At 37.2% G+C, this 14,153-nt stretch overlaps 1 protein-coding gene across 1 annotated transcript in view; it reads right to left on the bottom strand.

Moving 5' to 3' along the window:
* The window catches only part of LOC117305838 (short transient receptor potential channel 4-like), a 67,280-nt gene extending 53,596 nt beyond the window's left edge, over positions 1-13,684 (bottom strand). Inside the window, exon 1 of the mRNA XM_033790712.1 lies at positions 13,442-13,684. Within this exon, the coding sequence (XP_033646603.1) occupies positions 13,442-13,555 (114 nt within the window). The 5' untranslated portion in view covers positions 13,556-13,684. The remainder of the gene's footprint in view (positions 1-13,441) is intronic.
* Positions 13,685-14,153: the final 469 nt, after the last annotated feature.

Here is a 14,153-nt window from a genome sequence, read left to right as displayed (position 1 = left end):
GGCCAATTTTGTGAAGACTTCGTTCTATTTGTGTTAAAGTAACAACATTACCATTTTGCTGGCCATGTGCCATGTGCCATGTGTTGTCAAGCTTGACTTGTTCGCATTATTATCTGGTGAAGGATTAAGCATCTACACGCAATCATTTTCATGTTAATATTTTTTCATTTTGACTGCGGTCATCAGGCGGTCATGTTTTGGGATATTAATTTAGGTTCATAGCCCTTTCTCATTATGTTAAATAGTGACGTGACGGTGCGAAAAACCTGACAGCAAGTGCTGTCAATCGGGTGTTCATTGGGATGGGGACATCATTTAAAGGTACTGGATATGTTTGGTAATTAATCAAAATGTTTATCAGCATAAAACCTTGCTTGGCTTAACGAGCATTGGAGAGCTGTTGGTAGTATAAAACGTTGTGAGAAACGACTTTCTCTGAAGAAACGTAATTTTTTGAGAAAGAGGAAATTTCTCACTCGAATATTTGAATATGAGAAAGACCTTAGAAGCCTTTGTATGCAAATGCATATAAAAGCACACACACTTGTGCAACAAGTTTTTTTCTTTCATTATTTTCTTGTAACTTCGATGACCAATGAGCCCAAATTGTAACAGACTTTTAAATTTTTAATGCAAATGCTGGTCTTTGACAATTACCAAACGTTTTCACTGCCTTTCAAAGTTAGATGAAAGAATGATCAATTATTTGACATCAATGATTCTCTCGGACCTGCTTCCCCCATTTACTGAAGTCATTGTTGATCCTGGCTGTGTGAACTGGGTTTAGGGGCGTCTGACTAGTGCACATAAATCAATACTAATTTATTGACGAACAGCCAGCCATATGAGATTCGATAGCTCAGATGGTATAATCTGAGGCCACGTGTTCAAATTATACTTCACTCAAGTCGTCTGTGCTTTATGAATTTTGAAAGACGATCTGGTACCCAGGCGTCTGCATGTCGTCATCAGAATGACAAATTAATGCGTGGAATTTGAACGCAGGGGAGCACCTGGATTATCCGACCAAATGATACTTTCCGTTAACGAATTAAAAGCAATATACAGGCATTACTGAAAATAATTGTTACCGTAAAATCTTACTTGTAATGTAGATTTGAAAGCACACAAACTAAAGTGCAACAATTATGTTTTTTTCTGTCATAATTCTCTTGAAATTTCGATGGTAAATGCTCATGGTAAAACCCTGGTGTATGGTTAAAACCCTTGCTCGGGGTGCTCAAACCCTTGCTGTATGGTCAAATAAATGCTCCGTGGCTAAACACCTTGATGGCCAAATTCAATACTCCTTTCGTTTGTGATGTCATGACATTAACACATAAAGAGCCCCATTAAGCTTCTGTGTATTCGTCGATGGCTCGTCACACCTTATGACTGAAGCTCTGATGCTCTGACACACCCCCAGGCATCCATATGTCGCGCTAGCCATGACTGCGCTATCCAACTCGCCGTACAAACTCACCCCTCAGGTTTTACGCAAAACGAAAACTTCCACCACTCTCACTACGTAAATCCTCCAACGGGTGCTACACCCCGAGGTATCAAAGTATGCATTAGACTCTCGTCAATACCCTCACCGTACGTCATGTTCATCCGTCCAGCTAGCTATTATCATAACCTGGTTAAAGACACTGGACACTACTGGTAATTGTCAAAGACAAGTCTTCTCACTTGGTGTATCTCAACATAATATGCATAAAATAACAATGTTTTATACTACCAACCTCTCCCAAATCTCGTTACCAGGTGAGGTTTTATGCTAATAATTATTTTGAGTAATTACCAATAGTGTCCACTGCCTTTAAGAAACAAGCATCTTCCTCTCGTCTCCTCCTCGCTGTATAACTTTATACTCCTTCGTGCGGATGATGTTTATGTTTGTTTTATAGTAGGCGTTCCCCTCGCTGATTTCTGTACTAACATTTCAACACGACGTGTCCTGTATCAAGCAAGGAGCTATATTTTTGTAGATCAGACCAGGCTGATGTGTTTTTAACTGTCCCGTGGGCTTAATAAACCCTAGTCTTGACTCAAGTCCCAATCCCGTGCCAATCTCAGAAAACTCTGCATTCCCCAACCTGTTCCATTCTTGGGACCACAATAGCTCCATTTTGACGGCGGCATGTATGCTTAAGGACCTTCCGCACGAGATCGGGACTAGAATCAAGTCTAACTAAACTCCTGCTCTTTGACAAAATAGTCATTCTAGTCCAACATTATTAATGTCATCATCCATTAATTTGCTATAGCCCTGCTAGTTTATACATATTTCTCTCAAAGCAACCCAGTCTGTGTTCAAATGTTTTCTTGTTACCTGTTGTAAATCCTAGAGAACTCGAGGTGCACTACAATTTCCGATGGTTTTGTTTTCTTTTTAACGTTGGCTCGATAATTCTATATATATAGTCAGCCCAGCTCCTACATTAATGTCATCCGCCATTCGCTTTTAGCCCTGCTAGTTTATACACATTTCTCTCAAAGCAGCCCAGTTTTATAAATGTTTTCTTGTTACCTGTTGTCTTGTCTCCTTCTTTACAGTTTGTCTGTGTCTAGGCTGTCTTTACAATCTAAGTTGGCTAAATCTGACAACCTCATGTTTACTCCAAACATGGACATAAATATCTCTCAATTGGTAAAGTGCATCGTATAATGAGTCGTAATGTCCGGTACGTTTTCTATATTTAGGTAAATCAGTCTTAAATTCAATCAGTGAGAATACATTTCTACAAAATAGTAAAATCAGTGAAACTACTTTTGTTTTGTTTATAACGCGTACAAAACGTTTTTCCCCCCAGTGTTTTGTATAAGTACTATATCCCTCCCCCTCTAAATTTTCGAAAATAGCAAACCAATTAAAAGTAGACAAAATGTCGGGTGAGCAGAGCTTTTGGATTCAGTAAGAGCGGTAAATAAAAAACATATAAATCGGTCTGTACATTGTACACGACAGCAGCGGTGCAGCTCTGAACTCGCTCATCTAATCAGATTTAATAAAAAGCATATTAATGATAAATGTATACTGTATCACAACACACAACGCAATGCATGGCTTGGTACTGCCTACTACAAACATTTGTTATTTAATTAGTTATTCGAATGTCAACCTCTATCTACGTACATGAATACTGAAGGCCAAAGTCATAGTTTTGTGTTTTGTTTTGTTGTTGTTTTACCCCAAAATGATCATACGGAATACACGAAAAGGCAATTAAACCAACCAGGTATTGTCCGATTATGCAAAGCGAGGAATTATTCGTCAAATCAACAGACTGAATTTATTCAAAGTATGTCATTTAGGATTATCAAAAGTGAAACGTATATCAAGGAACCATCTTAAAAATGTTCTTTGGTCCTAGTTTTATTTTTGGCTTTATAGATGGTTTTAAGTCCTTGTTGGGCCTTGGGGATCATTTGGGACCACGTCTTTTTGTTTTGGGTTTTAAAACTGTTGTCACTGCTTTCTGTTTTGATGGTGGTTAGTTGGTGTTGTTTGGTCAAGTTTTGGATTAGTTTTAGTTTTAATGTTTACTCTTGTGTGATTTTAATAACCTTTGAGTTCTACCTCATTCTTATTATTTTATCGTTGGCAGGGGTCTGTTTGTACACATATAAAATGACACTTGCTACACCTTTTTGTAAATCGTAACTGCCCCTGTCCAGCTTTTGTGTCAGACTTTGAGGCCAAAATGAGGGATACGATGAGACTGATTGCTGTTCATACGTTTATTCTGTAAAGAAGGCGAATAGAATTTACAGATCACAATCAAATCCAGATGAAAATATAATCAATTAGTGAAATGAATGAGATTTTGGGATCTGCTTCTCTGGTTTACAGGCCACCCTTTCTGATATTTGTGTGTTCCTCGAAATAGCACAGAGTAAATAAAACCCAACATCTACTATTGAATCTCAACTACACATGTATAAGTAATTCCCAGTATCAACACCAAGGTGTATTTTTCAATTTATTTATCTGAAGTTTGATTAAGAAAATGTTATTCCAAAGTTCCCCGACCATCATTTAAGTAGGCTCTACACCCTGTTTTATATGAAAATACATCCCCATTCACTAAGTCATAACTAGTTGGCGTAGCTCTATACCACACTTCCCCTATGATCAGTCAAGCAATGAAGCCACAGCCTCCATTCCCACAACCGTGCCTGCATGTGATTGGTGATTTCTTCATTACTGTCCAGGCTCCTCGCCCCTTTGCATTTTCTCTCCCTAATTACAGATATACCATACCGATATCCGCTGTAGAAATGTCAGCTGAACTTATAAAACGGAGCTCGACTCAGCTCTAAATTAATTTGTAGTCAATTTTGGCATGCATAAGGGGGAAGCATATGGTGTACACCAGACACGGTTTGGAAATGTTGGTCATCCGAAAAAGGATGATATCAAATTTGGACTATTCTTTTTAAAACATTATTTGTAAATAATAAGCTCACTATTCGTGAAGATTTCCGTAAGGATGGGTTTATCAAATCACCAATTTATGATTTCATGGAAGCATTTAATGTATGTACATGTATTCAAAAAATTGGGGTTTAACCAATTCCAGAGTTGGATTTGAACCAACGACCTCCGGATTTGCGTGCGGTGGTGCTCTCTTTATTCAATCCAAAATTGTTTAAAATGTATCCAGTCAGTTTCCGTTGTGGCCTATTACTCTTATAATATGAACTTTGACTTAGATTTCTATAGAAACCCTAGGTTCCTAGTGATTGAACCTTTATACTGAGCCGATCTTGGCAATTTCTTCCTTTGAGTTTTAAAAGTACAGTACATGTGGGGTGAACCATGAACATTCCCTACAACCGTTGTCGTTAGAAACCTAGCCTGAAGACAAATTCAACTCTCCACGTGACGGTATTGTCCTCTTTCTTTCACAAAGCCAATGTAAAATCATCGACTCATTTGTAAGCAGAACGTACACACCCCTTAAAGGGGAGATCGTTTGGTAATCACTCTTAAAATTATGCCAATAAAACTTACTTGGTTTAGAAGTTATACAGCAGCTTTCAACAGTACAAAGCATTTTGAAAATCATTAATACTACGAAGTATTGAAGGCAGTGGACACTATTGGTAATTGTCAAAGACTAGCCTTCACATTTGGTGTATCTCTCAACATAAGCATACAATAACAAACCTGTGAAAATTTGAGCTCAATCGGTCATCGAACTTGCGAGATAATAATGAAAGAAAAAACACCCTAGCCACACGAAGTTGTGTGCGTTTAGATGGTTGATTTCGAGACCTCAAGTTCTAAATCTGAGGTCTCGAAATCAAATTCGTGGAAAATTACTTCTTTCTTGAAAACTATGGCACTTCAGAGGGAGCTGTTTCTCACAATGTTGTATACTATCAACCTCTCCCCATTACTTGGTGCCAAGTAAGGTTTTATGCTAACAATTATTTTGAGTAATTACTCATAGTGTCCACTGTCTTTAAGAGGATATACAAAAAGATATAATTTGTTATCCCCAAAATTGAACCTGGGGAAACGTTACTGTCAGATAAGTTTATCAGATTGTGCATTTCAGTTGCGGATTATTTTCCCAGCTTGGATATAACCGCTCTAACAGACTAATTTTTTCTTGTTAATATATACACTTATTATAGGATGAAACTTATCAAAGGGTTCCAAAAGCCAAAGGTATACTTTTGCCTTAACAAGTGAACATTATGTTCTTGATATCATCGCTCTTCTAAATATTTCAACAAAATTAAATTCCAACAAAGTACATGCGAACATAAATACATCACATGTGCCAATAAACAGTATTCAAAAATCATGCTCGTTATATTACAAATTCTTCCGAAATCTAAGCAATCAATTCAAACCAAAATATTCCAACATTCCAAACGCTAAAAAAAGTCCATCTATTAGTATTCAACGCTTTTTGTGGGTAAAATTAGTCTTTAAAAAGTCATCGGATTTATCAACATACAGCTGAAGCTGGATTGTATCCAGTAGAGAAATATTAACCAATCTAAGACAAGTCTTAAAGGCACTGGACACGTTTAGTAATAGACCCTTCCCATGAAATATGTAAATTGCACATAGCGCGTGCGCACTAACGTTTTGGTTTGCAAAATGAGGGAACATCGCGCTGTTTTGTACACGGCTAATGGGTGCGTGACGCAGACGCGATTGCGCGTCTGCTGAGTGCACAACTCTATGGCGTTTGCCAACCAATAGGGTATGTACGCATGCGTGTATGTGATTAGCATATTTCATGGGAAGGGTCCATTGTCCAAGACCAGTATTCACACTTGGTGTATCCCAACATATGCATAAATTAACAACTCTGTGAAACTTTGGACTCAAATGGTTATCAAAATTGCAAGAGAATAAAGAAAGACAAACACCCTTGTTTCATATATGCATAATAAAAGACTTCAGAGCAGAAGTCTTTAATTTGTTTAGTTAGTTAGCGATTACTTCTTTCCCAAAAACTATGTTACATCAGAGGGAGCCGTTTCTCACAATGTTGTATACTATCAACAGCTCTCCATTGCTCGTTACCAATTAAGTTTTTTTATGCTAACAATTGTTTTGTATAATTACACATAGTGTCCAGTGCCTTTAATAATGTACATTAGTTTGTGCCAATCTGAGAAAAGGTCTTAACGTGTATGTGTCATTGGATCAGTCACTCAGGTGTCTATCCTCACAACCTAAGTGCTGTATGCTGAATAGAAGTCGTCTAGTTCACACTAACAAAACAGCCGCACACAAACACCCATCACAGCTTCGTGGTTCGCTGTTTTATTAGCCGGCCAGACAGGTTTTTTTTGTTTTGTATTAAAACCTTGGTTTTCTCTCACCCAGGGTTCTGTCATGTTTTGTTTGGTGAGTTGAGAATCAATTTAACGGCTGTTACATGTCATTTCAGGATTGAAAATTAGATAGTGTTTGTGTACTTTGTGATCCAAATATAAAGATTATCCCAATATTTCATAATGGTGAACTCAGATCAGAATTGACGGCTGTTTTATGTATTAAGTTGACAATTGGATACTGGTTTATATGATAACCTCAGTATAAAGATAAACTTCCTTTCAATTTTTTCTTTGATCAATCAGATTTATCAGTAGGCCTATGTGGCTGATTAAATTTGGTTTTTAATGATTCTCTTTTATAATCAATTTACAAGAAAACAAATTCCCCGTAGAAAAGCACTACGACAGTGGCAATTTCGTAGTGCTGAAAACAAAGTTGCATTCTGTTTTAAGAGGAATTTTAATTCATACCAAGAGTGGATTTTAGTCTTTTTGGGGGCGAACATGCATTCAATTTTTGTTTTCGGGTGTTGTGTGAAAGGCGACCAGTTCATGCATCTGGTGTTGTCGGCTCCACCAGCACTAATGGTCTTTCACGAGTACACCACGACCTCCATGCATAATTTATTCCACAAAAACAACTATTTTACTAAAGCTCTTCAGTTTTTATCATGTCACTATTAGCCTATTTGAGATGGTGGCCACTATTTGAGTGCACTGTGTGGTTTGGGTGTATCAAGACGGATGTATCCCAACCGTACAGTGTTATGTGTTCACCAGTCCTAAGAATAGTGTCAATGAACGATTTACCTTGTATATAGCAGAGCAAAATGCTGTGCAAAATGTGTCAGTTGCTACTCTAAAATCATCATTTGCGCTCAATATTATAGCATTCAGTGCGCACAAACCATTTCCAGTCGAAATACTTTGTTATGCAAAGTATTGCTGGACGAAACCATTTTTTATGTGTGATAGAAGTGGTTAGTGCTGCAATTCAACTACGTAAGTCACCTGACAGATAAAGTACACAACTTCAAATGTACATGTACCTGCAACATTAATCATTTGCACTCAATATTATAGCATTCAGTGCGCACAAACCATTTCCAGTTGAAATACTTTGTTATATATGCAAAGTATTGCTGGATGAAACCATTTTTTATGTGTGATAGAAGTGGTTAGTGCTGCAATTCAACTACGTAAGCGACCTGACAGATAAAGTACACAGCTTCAAATGTACATGTACCTGCAACATTCACATGAACTTTTTATATATATCTTTATTTATATGAACACTTTAAATCTGGAGAGCTGTTGATATATGACCTTAACAACTAATATGGTGAAGAGCAATGGAGAGCTGTTGATATTAGATTGATACAAACGACACCCTTTGAAGCAAGGTACTTCAAGAGAGAGAGAGAGAGAGAGATAATTGTTCACCAACGAATTTGAATCTGAGAAAGGCTTCAGGCCTAAAGCCTTTCTCATGCATCTAAAAACACATTATGTAAGGAGGGTGTTTATTTTACTATTATTTACTCGCAACTCTGATGAGCAACTCAGCCCAAACTTTCACCGGTTTTGTTAATTTATGCATTACTTTGTAATAAAAGTGAGGGTTTTTGACAATTACCAAAATAACCTTAGCTTGCGTGTTTTTTTTTATGAAAATGCACCATAAAAGTTATATGGCGTTTAAATGGGCATTCAAAATGAGCATTGGATCAGTAACATCGTATCGTTCGTTATCAATATATGTCATGTTTAGATCACACGATCGTAAACTTGTATCTTATTGGCCTACCTGCAAGATTTAGAAAATAGAATGAGCTGATTGCAAACTGCTTATCAACCAAAAGGACATTGGTATAAACGCAAACATTTGTTAATGTATTCAGGTATTTTCAATTCACCACTTATGTTGCACTTAGTTACATGTTCTTGCTTGTTGTGTTGTCATAAATCATTCGAAAACGTCGCCAATCAAAACGATCAGGCCATTAACGTTTTATGCATGTCTTAAAAATGTCAACTACCTTGCATATAGTGCAAGCATTGTAAGTTATGTGCAAAAAGAAACTCATGCATTGTAAAGGAGAACAAAACCACGATATCAGTCCGATTTTATGCTAAGCCGTCTTGAAGGGAAACATCATAAAGACGTTTAATTTTGACGGGACACATTTTCATTTCAAAATCCACCTGCTTGTACTCTTGAAAGTCGGTATATTGAACTCCCTTTTCTAACGTCAAACTGCCGAGCGCTCTAATAATAATAACCATCAATCCGTAAAATAACTAAGATTAAGTTTTGGATTTCATGTTTGTGTTGAAATCACTTTGATAAAGGCGTATATGATACTACACACCATGTGAATGTTCTATGTGTTCATAGATGATAAACGACCTCTCTATAAACCGTATGTTGTCCTAAAAGGGAGGGTATATTTTGACAGACGCCATATGTTAAAAGTCCCAGATAATTATATTGAATGACCAATATAAATATTGTACTACGTGTGTAAAAACAACTACATGCAGCTTGCAGTTAAATGTATCCCAACCCTGTATCCAAAGGTACAATATACGTGACTTAATGTAACCGACTTCATGTACGTTAATGTAACCAAAACCTAAATGTAGCCCAAACCAAGTACCCATGATAAGGACTTAGCCAAAACCCCTGTACCTTAGTGTCCAAAACTTAATGTAGTGCTCCAACCCTATACCTAAGGTAAAGGTTGATTAAATGTATCCATATCTCTGCACGTTAAAGGCAGTGGCCACTATTGGTAATTACTCAAAATAATTATTAGCGTAAAACCTTACTTGGTAACGGGTAATGGAGAGCTAGTGATAGTATAAAACATTATGAGAAACGACTCCCTCTGAAGTGACGTAGCTTTCGAGAAAGAAGTAATTTTTCACGAATCTGATTTCGAGACCTCAATTTTAGAGTTTGAGGTCTCGAAATCAAGCATCTGAAAGCACACAACTTCGTGTGACAATTAAGTGTGGTTTTTCTTTCATTATTATCTCGCAACTTCGATGACCAATTGAGCTCAAATTTTCACAGGATTGTTATTTTATGCATATGTTGAGATACACCAAGTGAGAAGACTTATCTTTGACAATATTACCAATTGTGTCCAGTTTCTTTAATGTAGCCCAAACCTACATGTATTCCCAATCCCTTTATTAAAAGGTAACCGGACCCGGAACTTAATGTAGTCAAATCCATGTAGAGCCTACCTTAACGTAGCCTTAACCCCAACTTTGTAGCCCAAACCCCGAGGTAACCCAGGATTAAAAGTAGTCAAATCCATAGACATGTACCCTAATGTAGCCCAATCCCCGTCTTTGTAGCCCAAACACTGTACTTAAGGTAAACAAGAACCGTATCCAAATCCCAGTACCTTAATATATAGCCAGGACCATCCTATACCCAGCCCTACACTGTAAACCCGTTGTATATACATTAATGACTCAGGCTACACTTTGAGTGGCTCGCAGACATGTCAACATGGTGTCCATGTCCACATGGTGTCCATGTGACAACATGTTTAGTTTAGGTATCAATAATTGAGAATCCAAACTAAGAAATTGAAAATATCGGCTACAAATATCTCTGGGGTGTTTACCTATCGCGATTTAATCAATTATGACATGAATGTAAATTTGCGAAAAGTTTTCCAATAACATTGTCTCAGATCAGGTTGTGTGGTATATTATAGTTCTATGGTATAACTATAAAACAAAATACATACATCTGTACATTTGTTTTGCCTTCTAAGTCCCGATCGACCAAATAAAGTAACATGACTAAACTTTATTTCTCTCTCAAAATGTGCGTATTATTCAGTTTTACTGTTACCCTGTAAACAATAAGTTACTCTGATCACCAAATGAAAGTTATTAAAATGATTTTGTGCAGTAAAAGTCCCTAATGACATGCCCCGTCGTCACCCAGAATACACACAATCAAACCCTAATCTAGTTAGATCTCAATTTAGAATGTTACAACCATGACCAAATAATCCGCCAATCCAAGACAAGCCGTCTACTGTCACTACAACTGCGCCCAACCAAACACAATTATCTCCTTGAACTCTATTATTTAAATACATATTTGCAAATTAGGTTTGCAGGTTAAATAAAACCACATAATATTGTGATTGCAACCCGACTTTAGTATGTCGGGTCACGATCACGATTGAATTTAACTAATGATTTATTTAAACGAGTATACTGAAATTTGACAATCGTAAACAGATGGTCAAATTTTAAAGGAATACCATGTTGATGTAGAATCCAATATCTCCAGCTCGTATTCGAAAACAACAATCCTTACTCTACCTCGATGTTAATTAACAGCAAAACCCAAACAATTTGCGAAGCATCGGTCTATAGGGACTTCTAAAAACGCCAACGAGGGGGCAATATTTCATTGGAGTTTTATCAGCCCCGTTCGGCAGGGGCAAATATTTCCTCTGAGTCGGTCTGGCCCAAAGCAATCCGAACCGGTCGAGTATGAAAACATTGTACGGTCACCACCTGCTTTACCACACACCGATTACTCACGCGTAATGCCAACCATAAAACCCCAATATTGGAGGGGGAAAAAAAAGAAGGCTTGCCCCCCGTGTGTATGTCACAAATATAAGCTGATGATAATCAGTAATATTCCTTTAATATTTATAAACAGGATGACACAATCCTACAAACTGTTTTTGTAAGAAATAATAATCTAATTCTTAAGGGACAATGTAATTTTGATTGGATGGTGTCTGTCTTGAGACATTATACTCTATGGACAGTTGTAGATTAAAATCAAAATTTAATCAGCTTTCAGATTGTTATTATAATTAATACATTGGACAGATGCAAAACTAGTTCTTGCGTATACTATGTACGAAATGCATTCTTCAAAAAAGTTGTGGAAATGTCTTTTTAAAATGTGATTTTAAGAAGTATTTTCTTTTTTAGAGAGCACAGGGGGAAAACATGAGCTGTTATCGACAACTAAGCCATTGATCATAATTCAAGACAGTTGTGAAAATGTTTTTGCTTTTAAGATGGATTTTCATTTTTTTAAGTATAGGGAAACAAATTTGCTGTATCAACAAATAAGCCACTGGTCTTTATTCGAAACAGTTGTTGAAATGGCTTTGCTCTTAAGATAGATTTTCTTTTTTAGAAAGTACAGAGGGAAAATAAGAGTCTTATTGACAAATCAGCCACTGATCTTTAAAGTGTACAATTCTCAGAAAGCATTAATGCAAATCGAATTCCCCCCGTCGGTCAACTTAACATTTGATTTCTTTAAAAGCAAACCTTTCACTGTAAGACACGACCATCAGAGCTTGCTTTGTTTCCTTCATTAATAATCCTACCATTGAAAATGCTCTCATTGGTGTTAAGATTCCAGAGGAAGATAGCACGTCTTGCCTCAGGAATCTTCTATTATTAGGTCGATCTTTAGTTTGATTCTACTATCAGAACACATGAGGGTACTTAATCAAATGAAAAAGTAGAACATGCCGTTCAAATGGTCAAACCCCTTCTCGGCACAAATGACTGTTTTTTTTTATTGCAATACATTGTATACACGTCACTGAACACAACCGAAGCAGCAAAAACTAATCCCACATGTTGTTAAGAAATTATGAAAATATGACATCAATTTTATAAGAAGGGGCTGAGCTGGAACACAGCTACTACAGCGCGCAAGTTCCCAGTGACAAGACTAGATTTGTCATACGGCATGTAAACAAATTAATCAGGATCGTGGCCACTTTTACCTCTTTTCCCTTTTCTGTTTACATTTCTCGAAGCTTCCAGTTCACAAAGATGTTTTTTTTCCCAGCACTCATAGTAAAAACTCGATCTGTCACACTGAATTTAAACATACGAGTGCATCAAATCACGTTTGGGTTGATAAAGAATTTAGCTTGTCTCGAAACGTACTGGGCAAAAATTGAATATTTGTTTTGGAAACATATGGGCATTTTGAAGATGAATACACAAACCAGCAATGACATTTTGAGCGATTTGTGATAACAAAAAATGTGAAACTAAGTCAAGTTTTTATAAATATCTCTCTAAAAAAGTACTTCGGGAGTCGGTACACTTTTGTGCATTCAGTTACAAGTTTTACTTTGCGCTATTAAATTTTGAAATTGAAAAATAATGAGTTGTTTATAATTGATTCAAGCTTAAGCATCTCAGCTATCGTTTGAGTTCACGTTGAGTTTTAACGAATTAATTCCAGTATTGATAATTACGTGTTGGAATCGGGCAGTATGTGATAGCTGAAGGTCAGCTTCGCATAACAACATAGCCAAATTATGCAAGACAAATATTAAATGTGATTAAAATATCGACTGTCAAAACAGAAACACATTACTGAATGTTTGTTCGAACGCTTAAAACTCAATTAGCAATCAAATAACGCCGCTAATTATTACAAATGATCCCTCAACAAACATTTATCAAAAACCAAGACAACACCACTTTTCCTCTGTGATGTGGTCATGGCATAAAGGTATTTTGTTTGTTTAGTCACGCTAAGCACAATGCAATCTGATTTGGTGTAAAAATGCAATCTGATTTGGTGGTAACTTACAGACATTCTTCTCGCTCCGTGACCCCCATGTCCATGTCCATGTCCTCGATTATGATGAGGAATTGTTCTCAAATACAAGGGTTTCTCAGTGATCACCGGTGCCTCATCAGTCATCTCTCTCCCTCTCGGTCTTTAAAACCCCCTTGTCACACCAAACTGGGTCTAGAATCTACAAACACCATCTCCCAGCTAGGAATCCAACTTGATAAGTCCAAATGTTGTCGGTGAATGAGGAGTTATTGACGTAGGTCGGGGTTGTGATACGTGCGTATAGCGTAGCCTCCCGTTCCCTCCTCTGATCAGTGAGGTAGACCGTGCAGATGGATATCAAACCTGCAACTTTCAGCTTTCGCAAAAAGTGGTGACACAATCTCAAAACGAGTTTTGCTGTTTTGGGGTTTGTAGGTTGTAGTTGATATCGCTGTTAAATTGATCGCTTTTCCCAAAGGATTCTTAATTATCCATAGCTTGTCGTCTCTCCATCGGATATAAAATCAACTTGATAGCGTTGGCTTTCTGCGTATACAATTTGTTTTGTTTTCTTCTATATACGGTGGAGGTGTTAGATTGAGAAAGAGGTTGCGGTTTGATAGATGACGAAGATGTGTGTTGGTGAGATGTGGACGTGTGGTCTGATAATCATCATGTGCAATCCTTCGGGCACCACACGCCAACCCCCACACCAAGATAGTAGTGCAGGTCAGTCAGTCCA

The sequence above is a fragment of the Asterias rubens genome, unplaced genomic scaffold, assembly GCF_902459465.1.
Source record: "Asterias rubens unplaced genomic scaffold, eAstRub1.3, whole genome shotgun sequence".
NCBI lineage: Eukaryota > Metazoa > Echinodermata > Asteroidea > Forcipulatida > Asteriidae > Asterias > Asterias rubens.
Note: the sequence above shows the minus strand (reverse complement) of the source record. Positions and strands in the feature narration are given on the sequence as shown.